The sequence below is a fragment of the Taurulus bubalis genome, assembly GCF_910589615.1.
Source record: "Taurulus bubalis genome assembly, chromosome: 9".
In the NCBI taxonomy this organism is placed as follows: Eukaryota; Metazoa; Chordata; class Actinopteri; order Perciformes; family Cottidae; genus Taurulus; species Taurulus bubalis.
Window position 1 is genome coordinate 15738630 of NC_136597.1, and position 24544 is coordinate 15763173.

General features: G+C 39.9%; 1 protein-coding gene across 1 annotated transcript; it reads left to right on the forward strand.

The window, feature by feature from the left end:
* Positions 1-513: 513 nt before the first annotated feature.
* fkbp16 (FKBP prolyl isomerase 16) lies at positions 514-23786 on the forward strand (the record flags this gene model as incomplete). Its single annotated transcript, XM_079223047.1, has 8 exons — positions 514-940; positions 1210-1379; positions 2605-2693; positions 19102-19316; positions 21336-21517; positions 21749-21826; positions 23435-23572; positions 23653-23786. The coding sequence occupies 8 exons, from the start codon at positions 514-516 to the stop codon at positions 23737-23739; spliced, it is 1386 nt and encodes a 461-aa protein (XP_079079173.1). The 3' UTR covers positions 23740-23786.
* Between the last annotated feature and the right edge of the window lie 758 nt (positions 23787-24544).

A 24544-nucleotide genomic window follows, 5' to 3' on the forward strand; every position in this document is an offset into this window, starting at 1 on the left:
GAAACTGCGTTGTGGGGCACGACGGTGAAGTCATTAAGAAGCTTACAGACGTTCTGGCAGATTAGGTTTTTCTCTTCTAATCCTGCAGATTACCAATGCACAAGCCTGCCGGCTGGGAGTGATTTGTTGCGCTGCACAGTTTCTTTACATTGATCATTTTTGGTTGCCGCCACATCACAGGACTATTTAGACTAAGGTGGACAAAAGCAGAAGTGAGAAGAGATCAAGGTGCAACAGAACGGCAGAAACTACGAAGCTGCAGGCGAGATACAGTTTATTTTAAAATCTGTAGATGAAGGCAGGGTTTAGGCATGCCTTCTGAGTTGGATTTAATGAAACACAACATGGATTTTTACATCATGGAGATATTCTTTTTGTTTTGACAGTGAAGGTGGCAGAAGTTGGTTTACAACAGAACTACTAACCTTCACCAAGTGGAGCATTGGCTCGGACAAGGAGGATCATCACTTTTGGAGGCTATTGCAGGTGGTGTCCATCGCTCTCTGCAGTGAAATGGAGACAGAGCCAAGTTGTGAAGACCATCAACACCCTGCAGTGCCTGAGGTAAGAGAGGCCATTTCCAAGCTAGCTTCTGGGGATAGTCACACCGAGCTACCTTGTGGGCCTGCAGAGGAAGGCAAGGAGCTGGGTGGGATAGAGCTGGCTGAAACAGAGAGCTGTGCAGGTGAGAGTAAAAGCGCCGAGGTAAAAACCCCCTCTGATCCCAAGAAAAGTGGAGACACAGGATGCAAAGAGCGAAGGAAACTGAGAAAAACCAACAGCTGGAAGATGGTGAGATTTCAAGAGCCATCAACAGAGGATGATGTGGTGGAGAGAGACAGCTTAGCAGAGAGTCTCTTTCCAGAATATGTGATGACCGAGTGGACTTCCTCCACCTTTGAGGAGCTGTTTGTGGCAGACGATTGGCAGGAGATCACAGGTGAGGATGCATCATTGAAGTGGGTAAAGACACAGACTTGGATTTAGTAGCGAAGCTTGCATAGTAGCTAGTGCTTCTTTTTTAATAAAATCTAACCTTTATATTTGATTTTGGATGAAAACCAGAAAAGAAGTAAAATGCCCAAAATGTGACTGAAGTCAAGCTTGACATGTTTGTGGTCGTTTTTCTGAGGTTTGTTGATTTTTACCACCAACATACAGCTTAACCCTGCTTCCTCCTGCATGACCTTCACTTCTTTTCTCACGCAGAGGACCGGCTGTTGAGAAAGAAGGTGGTGGAGTTCGGGGCCCCGCACACTCTGAGCCCCACCTGGGGCCAAGCGGTTACTGTGAAGATGCAGTGTGTCCTGGAGGACCGCACTGTGGTGGAGAAGGACTGCAAGCTGCTCTTTGTTATTGGAGAGGGAGATGTAAACCAGGTAAACCCCTTAGTTTTCTCGGACAGTGTAGTTGATTGTGTCACACCAATAGTGACTGTGAACAATAGTGACTGTGAAAATAAGAGTCTGCAGACGAATCTCCATTAACATATTTTGGTATCTGAAGCGTTCTGGTTTCCTTTTGTAGACAAAGTACTATTGACCAATCAGGTTCGAGCAGCCTTTGGTTGAATGCAGGTTAACAATGTGTTTGGAAAGCAAAAGAGGCAGAACGCAGTGGGCGTATGATCTTGGAACTCATCGGCTATCGTCTAATGGTTCGATTTTTAATTTTTCTATGATTAGCTAGTAAACTGGCTACTTGTGAAACAATCCGGTCGTACAGGTCATGTCTCAACTATAACTCCAGTTTCTTATCTCAAGTTGCTAATCACACTTTAAACAACAAGCATAGCTCGTAAAAGTAAGTCTTTGCTGTAAATTATGTCATCCATTAGCTTGTGGACTGCTGTTCTGAAGCGTACCCTGTTGTATAATCTGTTTTACTCTTATAGAACCATAACCTACCAAATGGACATGTTGTATTGGAGAAGACTTGAAACTACAGAATAAGACAAACAAGTGGGAAGTAGGGTCATTTTTTTATAGACTTCTATACGGTTTGACTTTTTTTTTTGCAACCAGAGAAGTTGCCCCTGATGGTCAATTGAAATAATGCAAATTTAGGGCACTTCTCCAATGACTTCACTTTTCAGACTAGGAGGTTGCCTAGGTACAACAGTGCTTCGAGCCAAATGCTAACATTCACATGCTAACATTGCAATGACAATGCTAACACGCTGATGTAAGCAGGTGCAATGTTTAGCATGTTCGCCATCTTAACTTAGCGTGGTAGCATGCTAACATTTGCTAGTTAGTACAGAAAGTGCATGTTGGGAATGTTATTAACAACATGTCGACCTCATGGTGGTATAGCTGAAAAGTTAGAGGATCACCAACATCATTATGATTGATCTTGTGGGAACCACAAATATATGCACCACATGTTATGATGGTTCAATAGTTGTTGAGGTATTCAGTCTGAACCAACTGACCTACACTGTCGTCATTAGAGCTAGCAGGGCTAAAGAGATGGTCCACATGCTTGAATATTTTTTATTAATCAATAAAGGACATAGAAAAGCACAAAACAAAGTGTTTGGTATAATTCTGTAAAAAGCTATGTCAGTCCTCTCAGTAACATGTTGTGTTTTGACACCTGTAGGCCCTGGAGGAGTGTGTCATGTCCATGCAGAAGGGTGAGATCACATTACTCCTGGCAGATTCACTGTATGCATATGGACTTCTGGGAAGGTAAGGATTTTCCAGTTATTGTTGTTTAATGGTGAACTGTTGAATTAATTAAGGAGCAGGTTGAAGCAGAAACCAGACATGGTCAGTTATAGGTTTCTGTATTCAAGTTGGCTTCTTGTACCTGTTGCTGTGTGGGCAGCCTGCTTAACCAGGGGTAGCGGGGTTAATGAACCATAAACAGGAGCAGATGGCTACCTCCAAACACCATTCACAGGCAGCCTATCAATGACGTGCTTGTAACCTCACAACCTATGGGAGGACACCACTTATATTATGGCCAATGGCTCAGGTTTATGACCTTTACGCCATTAAAGAGCCAGTATAAACACAGAGGAGATTGGTGTCACTGAAGAAAACCCATTGTTTATAGTTTAATGTTTACTTTAGATAACCTGAACACGTGAGAAGGGGACATTAATGTATAACAGTGATTTGATCAGATTGCGTATACTAACATATCCAGGAAAATATTAGTTTTTTCAAAAAGGCAAATGTGTTAAATGTGATATAATTGGTTTACTGGTTTGTAATGTTGGAGCAAATTAATTTCTTTAGTTATCGCTATTAAAATACTTTTTAAGCAAATGGTAATATTCTGTATGTTAAGCTCTTTCATAAACAACAGAATTGTAGCCAATAATTTAATTCTGAAAGTGAATAGATATATATTTCATATCAGTGTTTGTGTAAGCCCACACCCATTAGAGTAAATTAAACATAGATACTTCTAACTTGGAGTCATGTGAGCTCTGTGAGTAAACAGCACAACATGTTGTAAATATAAAACGCCAGGGAAAAATACAATAATAAAGAATCTACTGGCTGACGTTTGCTGTGCGTCCATTCAGCTGCATTTAGGACATGCTGTGAAGCGTCGCTGTACAGAAGAGTAATGCATAAAAACAAACATGCACCCAGATTTATCATGTGGCTGTAAAAGCCATAAAAGGGTGAAGGATTCAGAGCTAAATTCATAATTGGAATCCATTTTTACAGGCTGAGAGTAAAACACAGTCCATTTGAACGTTGTTGACAACATAATGTGCAAATGTGCTGAACATTGTGTTGTGAAAGTGTGTTAGTGTGTACTATACTGTTTCAGTCTCCTGTGTGTGAGGTCCTGTTAAGGGGATGATGGGACATGGGGTGTGCGAGGTGAGAGCGAGGAGTCTCTTAGGTGTTGTCTAGACTCTCGCCCTCTGTTGTGTGTTAGACAAGGAGTCAGAGAAAAAGACGGAGGCCACGGGAGGTTAGTTAATGATTGTTTTGATGCAGCTGATTAGGGTTGTGTGCTGTGGAGTCAGATTTAGCCGAACCAGAAGGTAGACAATCAGAGCTTCATGCCGACTGCTTAAACTTGATTCTGTTACAGAGGTTGCTGGTGACTCTGAATGTTATTTTCACTGGTCACTGGAATTAAATGCATTTGTTAATGATTTGATATGGCGAGTGGAAAAATCAAAAACATACGTAATAATACAGCATGTTACAAACTCAACTAAACTCCAAGATAAAAACAGGTAATCCGATGGAAACCTTTTGGGACATAGATTTATTTTCTTTCTTGCCGATAATTAGATGAGAAAATCAATACCACGTTCATGTCTGTATGCTAGCTTAGCTTAGCATAATGAGTGGAAACGGCCTACAAGCACATCTACTAATGTTGTATCTTGTTTGTTTAATCTTGTTCAATATATTATATATTGAACAAGATTAAACAAACAAGATCTACAAATACAAATTGTGTTATACATATTATAATACCTATAAAACCACATTTTTTATTTGTATTAGAGTTATCTGCAAACCTATTTATTTTCTCTGAGCAGCTAAAACAGTGTTTACACTTTGATTTTTGTTAAGATTTAACAGAGGTGCCATTAGCAGAATTTGTTACCTTTGGACCGAGTTAGTCTTGCTCTTTCCCGCTGTCTCCAGTCCTTTAAGTTAAGATAGGTTGACGGGCTGCTGGCTGTAGGTTAATTTACCATAAAGACATGAGACAGGTATGGATCTTTTCATCTAACTCATGGAGAGAACGTGTTTTTCCCATAATGTCACTGAGCTACCTTTTCAATCATGGCATGCTGCCAGACCTGCTTCTTGAAGTTAATTTAAAACATATCTAATGAAACAATTATTTGAGCAAATAAGCTGACGCATATAAGTATCTCGAGCATAAACAGACATCATGTTTCAGGGTAGATTTGACAGCCACAGCGTGCCTGTGCTGTAAAATCAGAGACAATGAGGGAAAATCTCATTAGCTTCTCTGTTTTCTCTGGCATAGGCATTGATTGAACTCTCTCAGTCGCACAGTGGAGTGGTCTGTAGCTCGGTGTGTGGGTGATGGGCTGAGCGGCAACTCCTTAAAAATGTGACTACAAAGACAATAAGTCCCCAGAAAAGTCTGGAGCTTTTACCTGATTGATTACCACAGAAAAGCTTGTCGGGACTCAATCGACAGTAAGAATCTCTGACGAGTTTCCTGTGACATTAAAGCCTTTTAAAGTGGAGAGGTGACGAAAGACATCACACTCGCCTTTTCGAGGGAACCGCAGCACACGTCATAGCTATTCCCCAACTGAGGCATGCACAAGCTGCCTCCCCTCAGCAGACAAGTTAATATTAGAGAGCAGTGGTGGCTAACATCTTTTGATTTCTGGACAGACCCCACTCATAAACACTCATGAACCCTCCAGGTCGTCTGCCTCATCAGCTCTGCACTACCACAAAGTCATCAACATTTAGTGTCAATGGCAGATGCTTTATATTGTGAATAATGTGTTTCTAGCCGTATGTGAAACGCCACACAAGCCATTTAAAGACCTGAAATGGTGTGCCGTTGGGATTGCTTTGGCCGGCTGTCAGCAAACATAAACAGAGGCTTAAATCCCACTGCTGGCAGCGAAGGTGTTGGTGTACTTTAAATCTTGGCACAAATGAGAACTACCTCAGTGGCACATGTTGAACTGAAGTTGATTTGACCACTGGGATGTGTCGTTGTTAAATTACTAGTTTTACCCAGGCCCAGATGTACTGTGTCAGCCAGTTAATCCTTCTACTGTTGCATTCATGTGTCACAATGAGATTGGGTCAAATGTATGAATAAACCTGAAGTTTAGCCAAGGCTCCATTTAGTATAAATCAACCACAAATGACGTATTGGTAAATTGAAACGAACACAAATGAAATAAAAGGTAAAGCAGAGTATTGTACAATAAGACATCAACATATGTGAATTGGACAATTTGCTCCATAGTCTATTAGTAACATCTACAGAAAGAACTGTACGGGACCCAAAATGAAATCCTGGTGTATACCACAAGGAGTAAAACAGGTAATTAATTACTAGTGACTGTGAAAACAAGGCCACAGGAAGAGCTCCAGGCTTTGAAGCAAATTCTACATGGTGACCAAATCGTAGAATTTCCGTGTCCGTCACATGATGCCAAAAACACTTTGCCCCATAGCATTACATGGGGCACCAACAGATCTGTGTTTGCCTCCAACTTCCTCCGCCACCCCATTTGGAGGTGTCGTGAACGTCGTGTGGGTAGATGAAACCAGACTGGGTTAGATTTGTATGAAGTATTAATATTTTTTTGCTAGCAGAACTTATTTACACAGACACCATATTTAGTATTACAAATATTATTTGCCTATGGCGTTCAGAAATGTAAGTGGCAATATCTTGTGAGTGTCACTGAGACTGAGAAAAGTCTCAAACAAAGTACATTTCCTTCTGATTTGTCTGTCTGGAAAATGCCATTATTGTGTCAGAATTATTTGAAGATATGTGGCTTGTGACAAATGGTACAAATTGTCAGAATTCATGCTCATTTTCATTTCACCCTTCAGAGTTATTAGACTCAATGGTCCGGTAGTCTTTAAGGAGCACGGTAGTAGAAAAAACCCACGTGACATAGATTCAGGAAACTGACTCTCAGGACCGTCTCCTTTCTGAATCGTCTGAGTGAACCACAACATGCAGGTATAGATAATCACATACTAAGCAAACAAAAATTAATAGAAAAGTAGAGACACTTTGGAGACACACCAGATGGCAATTATTGCCAGTTTCGGAACAAACACGCCCTGATGTGGGAGGAGAGAGAGAGGAATCTCCCTCTCTTTGACCCCAGGCAAGGTGGGTCTGATGGCTGTTCGAGCCTTGATTACTTCAGGCTTACTGATGTGGCAGAACAGTGGCAGGTTGGAGCAAGTTACGTGAAGCTTTATAGTTCATGGGAAAATACTCTAACAGTTCAATGATTGGCAGTTATTGCATAATATTCATCATCTGTTAGTAGGCAGTAAAGTTTAATGTGATCTTGTGGATTTTGTCTTTTGTCTGACTGCCAGGCTATCGTAGTGTGCAGGTAAATGTGGTCTGATGTTTAAAATAGTGTACGTGTAAATACATCCAGATGTGTACTTGATTTCGTGATTTGGTTTGGTTTATTGTCAATAAGAGTAGATTGACATTTGTTACTAACCACAAAGTACAGCTGATACTGATGGAAATGCCATTAGATCCAGCTTTCCAGCTTTTTTGATGAAGCTAGAGGAAATGTAATTTGTGGTGCCTGAGGAAAAGCCATGGGATCAATACCCCAGAAGGATTAATCCTCTGGGGAACATGAATGTCTTTACAAACTTTAAAGGCAATCTATCCAACGGTTGTTGAGATATAGTTACAACCAAAGAGATGAGCAAACTCAAAAATGTTGTTTCAGGAAGCAGACAATGTACAACATATGTTTTACAATTGTACAGTTAATACAAATTAGCATGACAGAACACAAATAGTGTTTCCCAATCATTATATTGGACAATGTTTTCATCCAGACTGGAATGTCGTAAGGGCAATTATATTCAGTCTGCATCAAAACTAATTGTTAAATAAAACATATTACATTGGAATTTGTGTGCAAGCGTTATTTTGTTACACACACAGTATTAAATATTTACCCTGAACTAATAGGTAACATTATTATTAACTAGTGAAGCGTCTTCCAGTGAATGTGCTCAAGGGGAAGCTTTGTTGACACTCTTGAAGAAGTTGGCAAGTGTGGAAGTCTCTCTCCTCAGCGGCACACCCGTATCCTGCAGGGAATGCAGTTGAAAAAGGCAACAGTGACATTTGTCAGGGCAGAAAGGCACGCAGGCTGAGAGATTCACAGAGCAAAGAGGCATTGTGAGACTGTGTTAAGCTGGAAATGTGATCAATGGGATCAAGACTGCTGATGAGTAAGGATACTTATAGGCTGAGGTTGAAAAGTATGATTAATGCCAAAGTGATTTACTTGACAGAAGTTTGGGCGATCTATATTTGTCATTATTGTGTATTCTTCCTCTACTGTGCACCATTCTCTCCTCTTATCACCCAATTGTAACACGATACAGCAAAGAACGGCAAAAAGCAAAGTTCTGCTTTTCATTACATGGATCACTCGCCAGCAGACAGGTACAGTGACTCACTCGCCACAGAATCGTACTGGTGTCTGTCATTTTAATGCACTTGAGCCATCCTCCCCTGTCTCCAAATACGTAAGCATGTTGTCCACACATAAAATCTTCGAGGCGAAGCTCATCTCTGTGCTGGTGGTAGTGTGAGTCACTCTGCATCACCACCTGGGTCAAATGAAAAATGTGACCTTTGAGAACTGCGGAAAACACACTGATGACTCTGAAGCCTTCTTCCCCACATTGCTGTTTCCTCTCTTTATGCAACTTTACTGTTTTGGAGTAAGTATTTGTCATCAATCACGAATTCAAGCAACAGCTTGTCGCATGGTCATGTGACCTAAACAAGTTTGACTGTAGCTTTTGGCCTCTGTGTGTCTCTTTCCCGACACAGCAGGCTGACAAGAAACCACACCCAGATCTCACACTCCAGAAGCAGGCCGGCAAGCAGCGACAGCTGTAGCACGCTCCAGATCAAATCAGGTTTAGGCTCTCATTGCTCTCCTGTTTGCCAAAACCACTGCCACATTAGTTTGGAGCTTCATGTGTTGACCTAAAGCTTTAAAGAAATGTATGAATTACATCTGATCTTTGTTTTAAATTCTGAAAACTAGATGGTAGGTTGTTTTGGCATCGCAGCATTATTTCGCCACTAAGACCGATGTTTGAACTGTGCATGTCCCTCATCTAATCTCCCTGGATGTTTACCTTTTTCCCTTACTGCTAGCTTATCTTTCTCATCGACACAGCCTCGGTCATATTACAGCACTGTCCTCAGTTATATCTACTTCTGCTTTCCGTGGTCAGGGGGTATTTAGCGGGACAGTAAATCTCCTCAACTTAAATGTGCTTTTATTGATTTTAAGGTAGTTAGTGTATTTTTAAGAGAAGATAACATTTTACTGTTAGAGTAAAGTGGATAACCACTACACTGGTTCGAGCTCTGTATGCGTGGTTTTTTAATTTGACATTTATTTTTGTCACTCTTTGGATCACCAAATTACCTTTTACATTGCAGTACTTGTCCTTTACACACGATGTTTGATTTTATTCAAATTAAACCCCTCAATATTGCCAATATACCGCAGTTAAATGTAAACACCCCACTACATAAAGCAACAGATGAGAGCGAGCAGGACATCAGTCAGCGTAATCCCCCATTGGGATTAACATGGCAACAAAAACAACAAAGCATTTCCTCAGTCCCCCCGTACACTGACACCTTTTCACCTGCCAGACGTGAGCTTCATCACAAGACTTTTGTTGGCTTCCCACCTGCGAAGCCAATAACTTGACCCTTTCTCCAGTTCTTTTATTTTAGTTGTAAACAAACACAAGTTACACTTACATTCAGTACATGTGTGCTTGAGGCCAAGTGTTTAATAATGCATTTCCTTCCTCTTAAAGCAGTTGCAGAGACAATTTTTGAAGTATTGTGAATACATTTAGTTACATATGTGTTTACTAGCTAGCCCTCTCCTGCTTCACTCTACCTCTTTGTTTCTTTACACACACATTTAGTGTCCCCCTCAGGATGATTTTCACTTATTTTGTCCTAGCCCCATCATCAAGCCTAATATTTTGGTTTATGACCAGGTCTAAAGCTTTCCCAAAAGTGTGCCTTGAGGCCAATTTGTACACTTGCGTCACACCCCTCTGTACGACAACAACAGCTACAGACACTTTTGCCTTCAACATGTTGTATGAGTTAGTTTGTTTCAAGCATAGACCGGCCTTGACTCTCCTGTTTTATTTATGTACCTATGGCTTTGTATTCATAGCTGCTTTCAATCCCCCTCGTCATTGCTCAAAAACAGAAGCTGCGTCTGGCAATCTTTGACTTCCAGGACCACCCAGTCCCACTCGTCATTTGTGGCTCCACAACATCACTTCTTATTATGATTTTTTAAATTCTTGGATACACATTTCAAACTACAAAAGAATGCAACTTTCTGCTACATGAGCTTAGGGAGACTGTCTGGGCAACTCGTGAACCCAATTCATAATTTTTTCCCAGTGGAATTGGAGCAGATGGGATAGTAGTGTGGGAAGACACAGTGATGCACTGTGAACACACATGCAGTTTAAAAAAGTCTGCATTGATGCTAAATGTATCATGTAATAAGTAGTGACAACTCTGTATCTGAGAAAATAAGCGTATGTGTCTGTACAGCAGTGTGATGCCGCTACTGTGGAGGGATGTGAGGCGGCGGGTGCTGCCTGCAAGCCAGAGGAAGGATATCTGTAACAAGTGGCACTGTGTGTGTGTGTGTGTGTGTGTGTGTGTGTGTGTGTGTGTGCGTGTGCGTGTGCGTGTGCGTGCGTGTGTGTGTGAACGTGTTTGTGTTAGGCTGATGAAGAGGTACCGTCAGTGGGGACGTGGCGTGTGAGTCATCTCACAGAGACGTCACTGCTCCGTCATCAGTCGTCTGCAGCAGTCTAGCACACACACACACACACACACACACACACACACACACACACACACACACACACACACACACACACGCACACACACAAAGCTTTCAAAATATTCCTCTCAAAGTTAATGGCTGGCAGACTCCCACTGACGTCCTCACTGGAAAAAAAAAAGAAATGTGCAGCAATTAAGCTGAAGTGATTTACTAAGTATATTCCATTATATATGAAACCATCTCAGTTGTTTCATAGCACTAATGGGATTAGGTGCACTGTGGTTATGTTTCACATTGTCATTCCAGATGGAGGGAAGGACAATACATGTAAGCTCATGTATAGCAAAAGACGGCATTATCTACCAGAAAACAAATCGGTTTGTAAATAAAACCAGAGCAAAAACAGAAAGAAATGTCTTGTAAATGGGCTGCTTGTTTTTGCTTTCAAAGCTCTCCATAATGAGAGTGACCTATGCCATTGCTACTGGCTATGGACAAGTAAAATCAAGCCTGTTCTTAAGACATGTGGCTCTTTAAGAAGACTGGTACTCCAGGGCTCATTGCACTGCTTAGCTATCACAGAGAGAGACTAAAGGATCGTGCTAATGGCCCTGCTACATATGCTTTACTCGGCCGGCAGACGCCGCCTGGTCCTCCGTGACATCCTGACTAATAAGTCAGGAGTTCAGTGGGCTGCTATTGATTCACATGCCGCACAGGAGGTAAAGCCGGCTGCTGCTGAAAGGAAGCTGGATCTTTATTGGTTAGATAACAAACACACACACAGAGGCAGTCCTATTTCTCGTGTACAGCGATATGACAGTGAATGATAATGATGGTGTTTTTGTTTGATGTACACACCGTCAGAAAGTCAACATGTGCACATAATGTACGTCCTTGTAAATTACTCCTCACATATGTCCGACATGAAGGCCAGGTGTGTCTGTACAGGCGCAAATGCTGCTTTAAAGCTACATCTCATTAAATTACCAGTCAGGGAGGCGCTGTCTGTTGTGTGCTCAATTTGCAAAACAATATCTGAGACACAGTGACATTTTCTCGGTGGGAGTTATCTGGTTTCGGCACATGCATATGTGACAGCTTGGTCTTAGAAGGGAAATTAATTTCTGATCGATATCTCGTTATGACATTTATTCCTCGACCTGAATGTAATAAACAAAGCAATGAGCAGCTCGTGATCACAAACGTTAATGTTCAAAACTCTGCAACCTCAGAGGGAGGAAAACAGCAACCTTGTAGGATGATAAGGAATGCATGTTTAATGCCAAAATCTAATTTCTGTGGGAAAAATATATTTTTGATCTGAGTGCAAATTAAATTGCTCATCTGAACAGAAAGCACAAAATAATGTTCAGGGATTCATTTGTCCGCTGAAGTCGACAGACATTTTGTGTGAAGTATAAACGTAATGGAAGAGGAATGACTTTCATCTTTCAAAGAGCAGGATTTTTGGCTCCTCGCTCAGAATTTGTAGGAACTTAAAGCTTTGAAGTTCACAAGTGAAACCTAAAACTGGCAGAGATTCAGTTTATGTAATCAGTAGACATAACGTCTGTGCAAAGAAAGATCCGAGCTGTCATGGCCGTTCACTACAGCTTCACATTTACCTCGCTAAGAATCCATTCAAACTAAACCTCCCTCTAAACCTCCGGCTGCATGAGAAACGGCCACTTGACCGCACCGTGCACACCTCAGAGGCATCTGCTTGTTCGTATTGATTGATTATGGATTTAGAGTCAATCCCAGGATAAGATATCTTCCACAGTTAACAGCGAGGCTGGTATTCTAGATAATGACCTCAGGTGATGTGTTTCTGTGTAAGACAGATTGCTTTCATCCAACATAATGCAGACCATAAAGCTTTGATCTTTTGTTTTTTGAGGAAGTATTCATCTTGATTCTGCCACAGATCAGAGCCCAAACCTGTGAGAGATTTCAGATCGTTGCATGAGGTAGAAACTGAAACTTTTCCTTCTCACCTGTGAGTCAGGGTAAAGCTTTTGTTTTGTTTAAACACTTTTAACTACCCTCAATCATTCAATCACTAACTTTTTCACTGCAGTGAGGTGGAGCTCACAGTTGATATCACTCTAATTAAATTGATAAATTAGCTCTTAGATTTTAATTGAGTTGAGACAAGACTTGAATACATGATAAAAACAAGCTTGATCTGATGGATAAACATTTGTATCATTCATCGCACTGGAGATTTTTCAGATGAGTTGGTGGAGACAAAATCTGAGCTAAAATCTGATCTGTTTAATCAAACACATGCAAGCATGTTTTCCTTGTGGATTATTTTTTACCATAAGCGAAGTGCCTCTAATATTTGCCTCGCAATTATCGTGAAAAAGATAAATTGCTGCTCTGGTAGCTCTCCAGAGTTATTGTCTCATAATATTATAAACTGCGTTGTAAGGTTTTGGTGCCTGATGATGTTATTGGTCTTCCAACTGGACTTCCTGAATCATATTGCTTCATCTCACTGATACCTGAAGCAACACGCCCCTGCCAACACAGCACCGTGTGTTGTTCTAACACAGGCTGCTTTTGTTCTGAATGCAGAGCACTCTGTATGCAATTGTAAGCCGTAATGACTTGTCACTGAACCAAAAGTGATACTTATCTATGCTCTCTTCAGAGCCACAAAACCAGTATAAGTTTCACTTTAACTTCCGTTTCATGTCAGAAAATATTCTAAATATAGCATATACACTTAAACTGATATAGATTTTTTTCCACAGCAATGCATTACTTTGCTCCCGTGATGGTACTTCTCTCTGTTTCTCCAAACACCATCTATTGTGGGTACCACACTGACTATGGACCACATACAACTCCACTTCAAGACACATGAACTGTCCCTTTAATGGTGTTCTCACATGTTTTCTTTACTCACACCTTCATGTTTCAAATAGTCCCATTTACACACTGGTACTGGCTTTTACCCTGCCTACTGCAGATAACTATTGTACGTTAAAGCTGGTTAAAGTCGTGTGACCAACGAGTCTCTCTGAAATGGACTGGAAACTGCACATCCCTGCTATTTAAACAGCCACTATATACCCTGCAGGTAGGCCAGGGCTGAGATTGGATTCATTTTAACAGGCTAAGGAAACCTGCTGTAGATTATATGGGGACTTTTGAGGAGCTCAGCAGCCAGGATGTAGGCAGGAGCTGCCCTTGATCCCTGCGAGCACAGTTTCATTGGTTCATTGCCGGAGGAGGAAATAAAGACAAAAAGGAGAGCAGAGCACATGCAGCAGGCACAGCTAAAAGGTCTTACACTGTTAGTTTCTAGATATTCCACTGTACCAGGCTATTTTTGCTGCAAATTAACTGGAATGGCAGCAAGCGAGAAAAAACAGCTGTGACGTCTCATCAATGCCTGGATTAAAGCTAAGCTCCTTTGCACGACTGTATTGGTCCTGTGTGTCCATCCAAGAGTCAAAACAGACACAACACTGAACGTCAGCAGCAGACCTGTTTTTCTCTGCTGTAAAAAAATAAACAACCTCATAAATCCTCTTGGATTTAGTATTATCATACAAGCTGCACACCACATTTATCACAGTATATTAATGCACAATCTGAGGTTGTAACCATAGAAACCAGTTTGAGGTGCATCACTGGCCTTTCCATCATTTGAAAGCGTGACGTCAAAGTGACCACAGTTTTCCCTCTGTGGGAGTTTTTCCTTTCATTCAGAGCGACGAGGGGCATGCTTGACAGATAACAGGGTGAGTCATCAGCACCATCATACACCTTGATGAGGAAGTTTGCTAAGCCACAACACATGGATCAAATTCATCTGTAATGAACGCATATCTTCCCGTGACACAGGACGGAACAGCTTCTTGTCCTTATCACCACATTCATACAAACGAGGGAAGATGAGGGAAACATTCCCTCTTTTAATGGGAACTGTTCAGTCAGTCATAATGTGAAAAATAAAACCACGCCACACAAACGTCAGACAATATAAGCTTGGTGGGCCTCGTGAATGTAGATTAAATGTAGATTTGTTTAATCTCTGTAGTTTGTTATTGAAAGTTGTGGAAGTAGGTCACAGTGAAATGTGAAAGAAAATACACCTGACGGTACGAGTTTTGAGGGTGTATATAAAACAATATTGTATTTTAAATTACTATATATATCATTATTATATTATATCATTTCTCACATTTTTCCAGCAGTATAAAGAGGTCCGGTGTTGTGCTCATTGACAATTAAAATTGAAGAAACAATAAAGTAAATCGCAGGTTTGTAGGCAGGATTAAAAAAATTATGACTTCCTGTGCCATAGCCAAGATCAATAGAGACTAAAAACATTCACAAAAATTGTCACAAAGGTGAGATCCACAAGTTGACTTTCAGAAATAACAGAGACTCAGATGCAGACAGCAAATGTCTCGTATATTCAGCCCTCAGGCTTCGTCCTCCTGCTGAAGGCTCAGAGCCTCGAAAAAAACCTTTGTGTCTCTTCTCACTGACCTTTTCTCTGGTTTGGGTCACGAGACAACTGTCAAGGTAATTTGGTTGGAAACTGAGGAAAAATCACCCCAGTGCTTTCAACCTACAATACCAACTCACAGCTCACTGTGATTTGATCATTCTAAATGCAATATTATTGCAGGGGAATGTGGGGTTTCTAAACTGTCTAATTAATCAAACACAATGTTAGAGTAGTGTAGTTGGTCTGTGCAGCATTTCGGTCAACATTGTAATATCTTGGCTTGTGTTTGATTAATTTTTGTGAAATGTTGTAGATGTTAGTGTTCCTCAGAGGATGAATCCTATGATGACTTTGCTGATGCCTAGACTTTTCATGTAGTAGCATCAGATGGTTGACATTTTTGGTTCAAACTGAAATATCTCAACAACTATTAAATGGTACACACATTCATGTCACCCTCAGGATGAGTTGGAATGATTACTAAGAAGTGTCCAATACAACTGATCAATCCATCGTGATACATCTCATCTCATTATGGTTGCTAGACAACAAATTGACACATTTTTTAAATACACTTTGCTGCGTGACATAGGACCAAGGCTTGTTTACCCTAAATATCAGTGGCGGGCCGTCAGGGCCTGCTAAGACTTCTCTGCTGGCCTAAACAGAATCACAAAGGTATAGCTATTTCATCATTTTAATTAAATTTTTTGTAATTAAATTATATTATATCAATTTTATAATGTAATTGTTTTTCACAAATAAACATGAATGTTAAGGGTTTTAAACTGGTTTTAAGTTTTCTCTCATCTATTATAATTATTTTTCCCTTTTAGCTTATTTTTTATTAGCGCCGAACAGCATCCCGTCATGCGCGTATTTATGTATACGATATCAGACAGCAGGCCTAAGTATAAAATGCACGGCCCACCACTGCTAAATATCAATACACTTTAATCAGAATCAGTTTTATTGGCCACAGTTCACAAACCAAGAATTTGACTGGTTATTTTTTGCTGACATTGTATATAGACAGAAATAGAAATCCGTACTGTTTCAGTAATGCAATTGAGCAAATATGCTGCAATAAATATTACAAATAATATCTTATTTGATATCAATCATGAACATGTGATTAACAAATGTTTGCATGCTAACAATTTTGCTAAACTTAAACATGTTGGCATTGTGATCTTGTTAGCATGCTGATGTTAGCCTTTAGCTCAAAGCACCAGTGATGCATAAATCCATCGTTATGCAATTTTGTGTTTTGAGTGAATGAGTCTCTTTAAGAGCAGCAGAAAGAGGCTGGTAGGAGGCTGGTTCTGCAGCGCAGTGTTAGGGAAAAGGTGGACCCGGGCTTAAGTTGCAGGTTCAGGTTTCACTGGGATCTTGTGGAGGTAACTCACCCTGCTGACCAGCCTCTGCTTCCTGTTTGCACTAATAAGGCCCTGGGGGCTCATTGGCTGAGCTCAGCGCAGCAGCACACTGGTGTGGCGCTAATCACCAATGACCCACATGACACTGTAAACCTCATAGATCTGTTAGCGCACTGCATTCTCAGATTGCTTTCGACAGCTCGACAAGTCATACCCATTTTTTTTAAAGCTTGTGAAGGATGCTCAACTCTCAGTGATTCACATTATTTCTCATTGTTCTGTATACTGTGATGGTATTCTGCTCACTGCGTGTGCATTAGCTACTGAGCTTAATGAAATAATGCTGCAAAGGTCACCTGTTGATTCCTGCATGTGAAGAATTGTCAGGCAGTGAGCAGGCAGTGTGTGTGTGTGTGTGTGTGTGTGTGTGTGTGTGTGTGTGTGTGTGTGTGTGTGTGTGTGTGTGTGTGTGTGTGTGTCTGACTTGTGTTTCCCTTGCAGGATAACACATTATTTGGGATTCATGAAGTTTTGATGTGACACATTAGGATTGAGCAGTTAGCACCGAAGCAGCTGCGCTTGCATTGATGAATAAGAAATGACTCATCACTTCTCATCTAATGTATCCTGATCTGTGTGAGTCATGAGCAATGAAGTGGGTGTTTCCTTTGCATGAAAAAAAAAAAAGTTATTATCTAATGATGATAATGAGAAAGGGTTTTTGCTGCTGAGTTACAATTTACAAAGCACGCACTGTCCCGATTTCAGACACCGATTATAAAACTGTATTTGGGACTTTTTCCGGGAACTGACATACTAGAGAGCCAGGTTTCTCATTCCATTGCATCTGCTCTGGTTAAGACATCAAGCTCAGTATAAACATGTTTCAAAGCGCAGACATTTAGTTTGCATTATTCAGAAACTTAAAAAAGAAGTGGGTCTAGAGGTGAATTCTCAGAAGTCCATATCAGTATAGCAGGCACTGTGTGTGATTGTTATACGTTGTTACTTAACACGCAGCCCTCAGAATATTGTGTAATATTTTCCGATAAGGGGAGAGAAAAGCATGCAAGGACAACACATTGCTACAGTATGTCCATGTGCTGCACAGGCTGTGCAGTGGATCATTTGGTGATGGTGTCACATTCTTAGTACGCCAGCAAAACGAATGACATGAGCAGACTAATCGGCAGCGTCAGGCCCGTTTTTGAAAGACTATTACCTGGTGCGACCCGAGCCACGCAGGCTGTATGTTCTTTATAAATGGATCAACTGTCTTCTTCTGTGCTGCTGTGTAACGCCTGTTACACAACGCGTCTTTGATTCTTCCTAAACATGCAGCTTAAAACAAGTCGGCAGGACTACATGCTTCTGTCAAAAATGGTTCTGATCAGCTTCTAAAAGACCTGCGTCTACTTATTGATGGCCCTAAATGCGAGTGTCTCTGAACACTACTTCCTCCGGCTCAGGTTTCTGAGGCCTCGGCTCAGCTGCTGGTTTCACACTCCTGTGACAGTGGACAAGGTCTCCAGAGAGGAGAGTAGAAAGGGTAATCTGATCCCACAGTCTCACAGTAACTGGGGATACAACTAATTCTGTTCGACAGACATAAATTGTTTCATTGACACAACCAGTATGAATAATTCATGCCCTGGCACAACTCCCAGTACTATCACACTCAAACAGTCACTGGGCAGGTCTGCAGCGGGCTGAACTTCCTTTTGCAGGATTCTTGATGAGTTCATTAAACTTACAGGATCCACTTTAATAGTGGATGTTGCTTTTTATAGTTAAAATTGTTATGTTTTATTACAGTGTAAAAACAACTAATCAGGTTTCTGTTTTTAAACACGAAACATGCAATATTTTGTAATTGTTTTTCTCTTTTTTTACAATCAATAATGTAGGCCAATTAAAAATCAGCAAAAATCTACTCACGGCCAGTCCATTGAATTAATCATCTCACTGACTCTTTCTCTCGCACACACACACACACACACACACACACACACACACACACACACACACACACACACACACACACACACACACACACACACCTTTGGAACCAGAGCCTTCACAGAGTAACTGATAATGGACCATTGTGTGCCATGTGGTCACAGGAGCCAGATGATTGAAAACCAAATTAACTTTCCTTCTGAGTGACTCTCGAGTAAGCTGAAGCCTTCGCCGGCTCACACCGGTTCATACCGATTTCAAATTTGTGTCTGCTTTAAATGAGCCGGAGTCACTCAGACGTCTTTTATAGGTGTTGATTTTAAGGTGTGAGTGAACTGTTGGATACGGTGAAATGTAATAAATACAGGGAGCAACTAAAAAATACACAAGTGTACTTACAGTTTGCACTTTGTATTCTGATCTCTTAGTTTTTGATACAAACCACAGCAGATGCATCTATATGGCCACCTTTAAACACAATATTGTATGATGAGCACAATTATCAAATTTCATGCACAAGTTACAAAGCCGTGAGTTTCTTCTGCAGGATGTTGACCAGCTTGTTTCTGCTTTTCTTGAAGCTGGCAGCGATCAGATTGATTTCCTGATTGTTTTAAATAATCTTTTAAGATCTTAACTCTTTTACTCTTTGCCCTGTGGGATATTGATTATGTGTGGTTGTTGTTTTTGTCTTTGTTTACATGCAGGGAGCCTGATATTCCAGCCTGGGCTCCTTTACTCTACCAGCTCCAGCTGCTGGATGTCAGAGAGAAGCAGGATCCGTTGACTCTGCCCATCGCAGACTGCATCCGCATTGGCAACCAGAAACGAGAGCGAGGAAACTTTCATTTCCAGAGGGAAGAATACAGCATGGCTGTCAGAGCCTATTCTATGGCTCTGGATGTGCTAACCACACGCAGAGGTAATCGCCAAAAACTGAATTTATTCATAGAAAATATTTCCATACTGTCGTCTGTACCAGCAATGTGTTGTAGTAATAGATATGAGCATTATCTTCACAGAAAAAAAGGGGGAAATGGAAATAGAAAACAGATAAAAATGAACACACACATTCATTAGAAATATTCAAATGCAGGATCTGATAGAGACCTTAAACACAACATGTCTACATCAATCTGAGCCCATAATGACATAACAGTTTAGTGATCTCCTGCAGTCTGCCAACACACTAATCACACCGTCACCATGCAGAGCCACATCTATCTGAGCCCGGCACCATGATAAATGTTTTTGCTTAATTCTTTTTTGCATAATCAAAGCTAATCAACGTTCATATTATTTCCACCTCCTTAATCGTTCTAATCATTGACGAGGCAGGGGGGGCCCGAGAGAGAAATGTGACTGAACAATGAGGAGAAAAACATGGATTGCTTCATAATGCATCAATGACAGTGAACCAGAGAGTGAACTCACTGTGGCACTGAAGAGAGGAGTTTATCGGGGCATCGAGATCGCGTAATTAGTGGATGAGAAGATCACCAGAAAAATAATAACAACAATAATAAAGCAGAAATATCAACATTTTAACTCTTTTTGGGTCATTTTGGGCCCATCAGACTTATTTTACAAATACAATTCATGGCACGTGGAAATTATAAATCACTCTAATTGATTAACCTGTAATCAAAGGCAACTAAACATGCACTCACATAAACATTAGACTTCTAAACACTCCTAAACACTCAATCGACTTAGCAATGTATAATAATAGTTATAAGCAACCATAAATATATTGCATTACAAAAAACACCTTATAAAACATAATGACTATTTAATGACTGTCAAGTATCATAATGTTTTTTTATGTTATAATAATTTTATAATGCATTAAAAGTGAAAAATATAATTAAATCTATGCAAGAACAACATGCAAAACGTTGTAAAACTAATTTATTTAAGGTTATAACAGACACCCCCCCCCAAAAAAAACACTCTCAAGACAAAAGATACTGTCTCAAAATAGATAATATATACTGTTTCTACTCGACCTGAACCTGTATATAACAGGTATTCATTTGAGTCAATAGAGCGTTTAGAGTGAGTTTTTTGGCGAAACATTACATTAATGAAACGTAAATGTCCTTACCAGTTTAACTCAGTTTATTATATTATGATCCCTCACTTTAGTTAAAGCAAATAATGACCATTTATGGTAACTTATAATCACATTATAGTGCATTATGGGAATTATAATACACAATAGAGTTACCAGCAGTTATGTATAATGTGTTATGATTATTGTTATAAAGCATTAATAATATTAAAATATTAATGAATATTAATGATATTAACATGTATGTTGCTCTGTATCTGCTGGATGTGTTAATAGGCAAAAGGTTAACAACTTTGCCTAATCAACTGAAAAGGCGATCATGTTTGAGTGCCGTTGCCTTTTAAGTGGCCAAAAATCTGTTAATGCTGCTTTAAAGAATCCCACCTGGAACCGTATCATAAAATAATTTACCTAATTCAACCGTGAATTTGAGATTTAAAAAAAGTGTAATAAAAAGCATGTTCATCCACACGGATGTAGTCCCAGAGCGGCTGACATTTATCACCCATCATACTCAGCGCCAAGCGCAAAAATTCCTTTGTAGGAGCTAGTGCTCATTACTGGAGTCACTACTGTATTCAGCTGGACAGTCTCGGGTCTAATGATGAAACCATAAAGTTGTTACCGCAGGGACAGTAATACAATATCCATCTGAATAAAATAACTGACCGTTAACTATACTTATAATGACACCCGATGGGAGTTTCTAAATATTTCCATATTCTGTAAAACTTCAGAATAAATCCCTTCCAAGATTAGATAACTAAACTCTGTCGAGGTGTTTTTGTGTCACCAATTAAGAGATTCACATGAGAATGTCCACAGCAGAGCAGAAGTCAGAGGTTGTGTGTCTCTGTCTTTGCACAGATGGTGGCAACCGTGTTGTGGAGGCTGAGGAGGAGGAGGTGCGGGACTACCGGGTGAAGTGTTTGAACAACCTGGCCACCGCTCAGCTCAAACTGGAGCGGTACGACGAGGCGCTGCACACCAGCCGGGACGTTCTGACCCTCGAGCCAAACAACGTCAAGTCCCTTTTCAGGGTGGGAAAGGTGAGGGCCCATGCTGTCGTGTTGTTACTGAGAGACAACATCACTGCATCTCATTTGATCTTTATCAAGCTATACATGACGGGGGGAGTTCCTGGAAGAAAGGGGGATTTGTTTGATAATGGGATTAGATTTTTTAATAGCTGCTTTATTATTGCCATCTGTTCTCTGCCTGTTTTGATTCATGGGTCCAACGGATCTCCTCACACTGTCCGGTTTTCTATTCTCCTCCAGCTCCAGTCAGATATGGGTGAATACACAGAGGCAATGGAGGTGCTAAAAAGGGCCTTGAAACTGGAGCCGGCCACCAAGGTGAGATTAAGTGGGTGTGCTGTTCAATCCCCCTCGCCACCTTTCTTACAAATCTACCTGTGAATTCCACCCATCCCCCACAGAGCAAAGGTCACTCCAAAATTATTATTACAGCCACCGCATGTACCAATCACCACAAATTAATGGGGGCTGACGCTTTTATTCTAAAATTCTCAAATATGTTGTGGTAAAAGATTTTTTTTTTATGCAATTGTTGAAAATAATTTTACTTTTGTGTGTGGTCATTTACCTGATGCAATTATTCGGACAAATTAATCAATGCAAAGTAAACATTTTAATATATATAACCAACCAGCTTCTGACAATATACTTAACTTATATGTATATGTATAATGAAATATATTTGACAGCCATGCTTATGGCTCTGTGAACGTCAGCAGCAGCAACGACGATGCTTAAATGTTGATATGGCCGATGGAAAGGTCACTCATTTTGCAGGTAATTGTTCTACTTGAAATATTGTATATTGACTGATGACTAGATGCAAAGTTAGAGGATCACCAAACATAACTCAAAATATTCCTTCATGCACCAATTTATGGTGCATAAAAATGCAAAACAAATGCAAAAAAATAACCATTATTTTTGATTCAACAAATGTTGAAATTCATAACACAAACGAAAGATGACAATTAAATACATTTAACTTACAGCCTCATTGAGTTCACAAAAGTTCATAGAATTTCAAAAGAAAGTTGTTGACACATCAAGAAAAGAGAAGATCCCAGTGAACCTCTTCTGCTGAAGGCCTGTTCTGTTGCCTGTGTGGTTTGTCTAATCTGCCAAACTGCACATCTGGCAGTATACAGATGTGACCACACTGGTCAGAGTTGTTTGGCAAAGTTTATACAAAAAAAACACATGCTAAATATTGTCACTGTTAAGTTAAAAAAACGAGCCAGTCAAGCTTGCAACTACAACATAGACTCCGCTACATACTTGTACACCGTTAACTACCACAAGAATGAACAATAATCTTGTTTATGAACATTACTTTACTCCAGTGCAACCCTGGTTTGATTTAGATTTAGTTTATGAAGTGTGAGAAGTACATTTCAATTGGCTGTTCACAACACAGTGACCTAAAGAGAACGGCATCACATATGTCTGGTCCTGTTGAGGCGAAACAGAAGTATCTGTTGTTTTGGTAATCATACTCTCCTCTCAATGCTGGCTTAGATACTTATGAGAGAACTGATTTAGCTTCTCTGTTGTTCTGCAGTTTGTTAAATTATCACAAAAACAAAGTGCACAAAATGATGAATCGCAAACAAGAATGCATGCATTGCTTCTTTCATTTTATGACAATTTTTCTCTAATTACGAATCTAATGGAAGTATTTATAAAATACTTCTTAAAGTCATTTGCATGGACATTTGGGATACAGTTTAAAGTGCATAAAGCATAACTAAAAAATATGTTGAGGTCTACTTTGTAAGGCACCGTGTTTCAGATCTCTGCTCACACCTAGTGGACATTTTCAAAACTGCACCATTTTGCTCAAGATAAAATAGTTCATGTCTCCTTTACAATATCTACAGAGTGCAGCTTTTCCACAGCTTCTTAAGATGTTGTCTTTGTTTTCAGGCGATCCACATTGAGTTATCTAAACTCGTCAAAAGGCAATCAGGAGGAAAAGATATGCAGGAATGGAAAGCTAAACCAGCGGAGGTGCTTGGAGAAAATATTGCACCTTTTCTGATTCCTGCAAAGAAGAAATCATCTGTAAGAACAGAAATATCTCCGATGCTTTATTCTGATAACCAACAGACTGGATTTCGATTGACTGTTTTCTTCTGTTTTAGGGAATTTCCTGGAAGTTTATACTCGGAGCGCTGGTTGTGGCCTTGAGCAGCTTAGTGACGTCAATGATCCTGACTGCAAGAAACTGAAGTCCTCTGCCGGAAGCACTTTGAAAAATCTTCCTCCTCCTCCTTCCCGTCATCATCATCATCATCATCATGTGCAGAGTTTGGTCTCAAGTCCTCATTAATTCATTTGTAATGAGTTTTCTACTGTGAAGACATGAGCAGGTGCAACACAACAGCCTGAAGTTGTATTTATTGTAGAAAAAAAAAAAGTTTCACCGAAAGGTATACAGTATTTATGAAAATGAAGATAGCACAGCATCAAGTAAATACCAGCAGAGATCTCATCTTTCCAGTTATGTCTGTTTTATTTGGAAAAGGGATTTAAAAAAAAGCTTCCTGGAACTTTTGTAAAGAACGTAACCAAACTGCAAAAGGTAATTTTAATAAACGAATAACACTTTCAACATTACAATTCGTAGAACTATTTGATCAGTGCTCCCATAATTGAAGGCATTGAAACTGTGATGTAAGATGAATTACACTGATGCTTAATAAAAATGTTTCAAAATAGTTGTACTCGATTTTTTTAATAAGAACCGAGTTTGGTCTCAAAGGGGAAAAAGATACATTAATTTAAAAATAAAATTTTTCTGGCTGACAAAATCTAATCTTGAGTCTTAATCGAAACATCCTTATTTATTTACTTCATAAAATGACTACCGAATAAATACAAAATCTAAGAAAAGTAAACATGACTACATTAAGTACATATATATTTAAATGTGCAATCTTCCAACAACATAAATCTTTATTTTGATCAGATAATTAAGATTTATGAAAATATATTAATGCCTTTGAGGGTTAAATATTCCAATGATTAAAACAT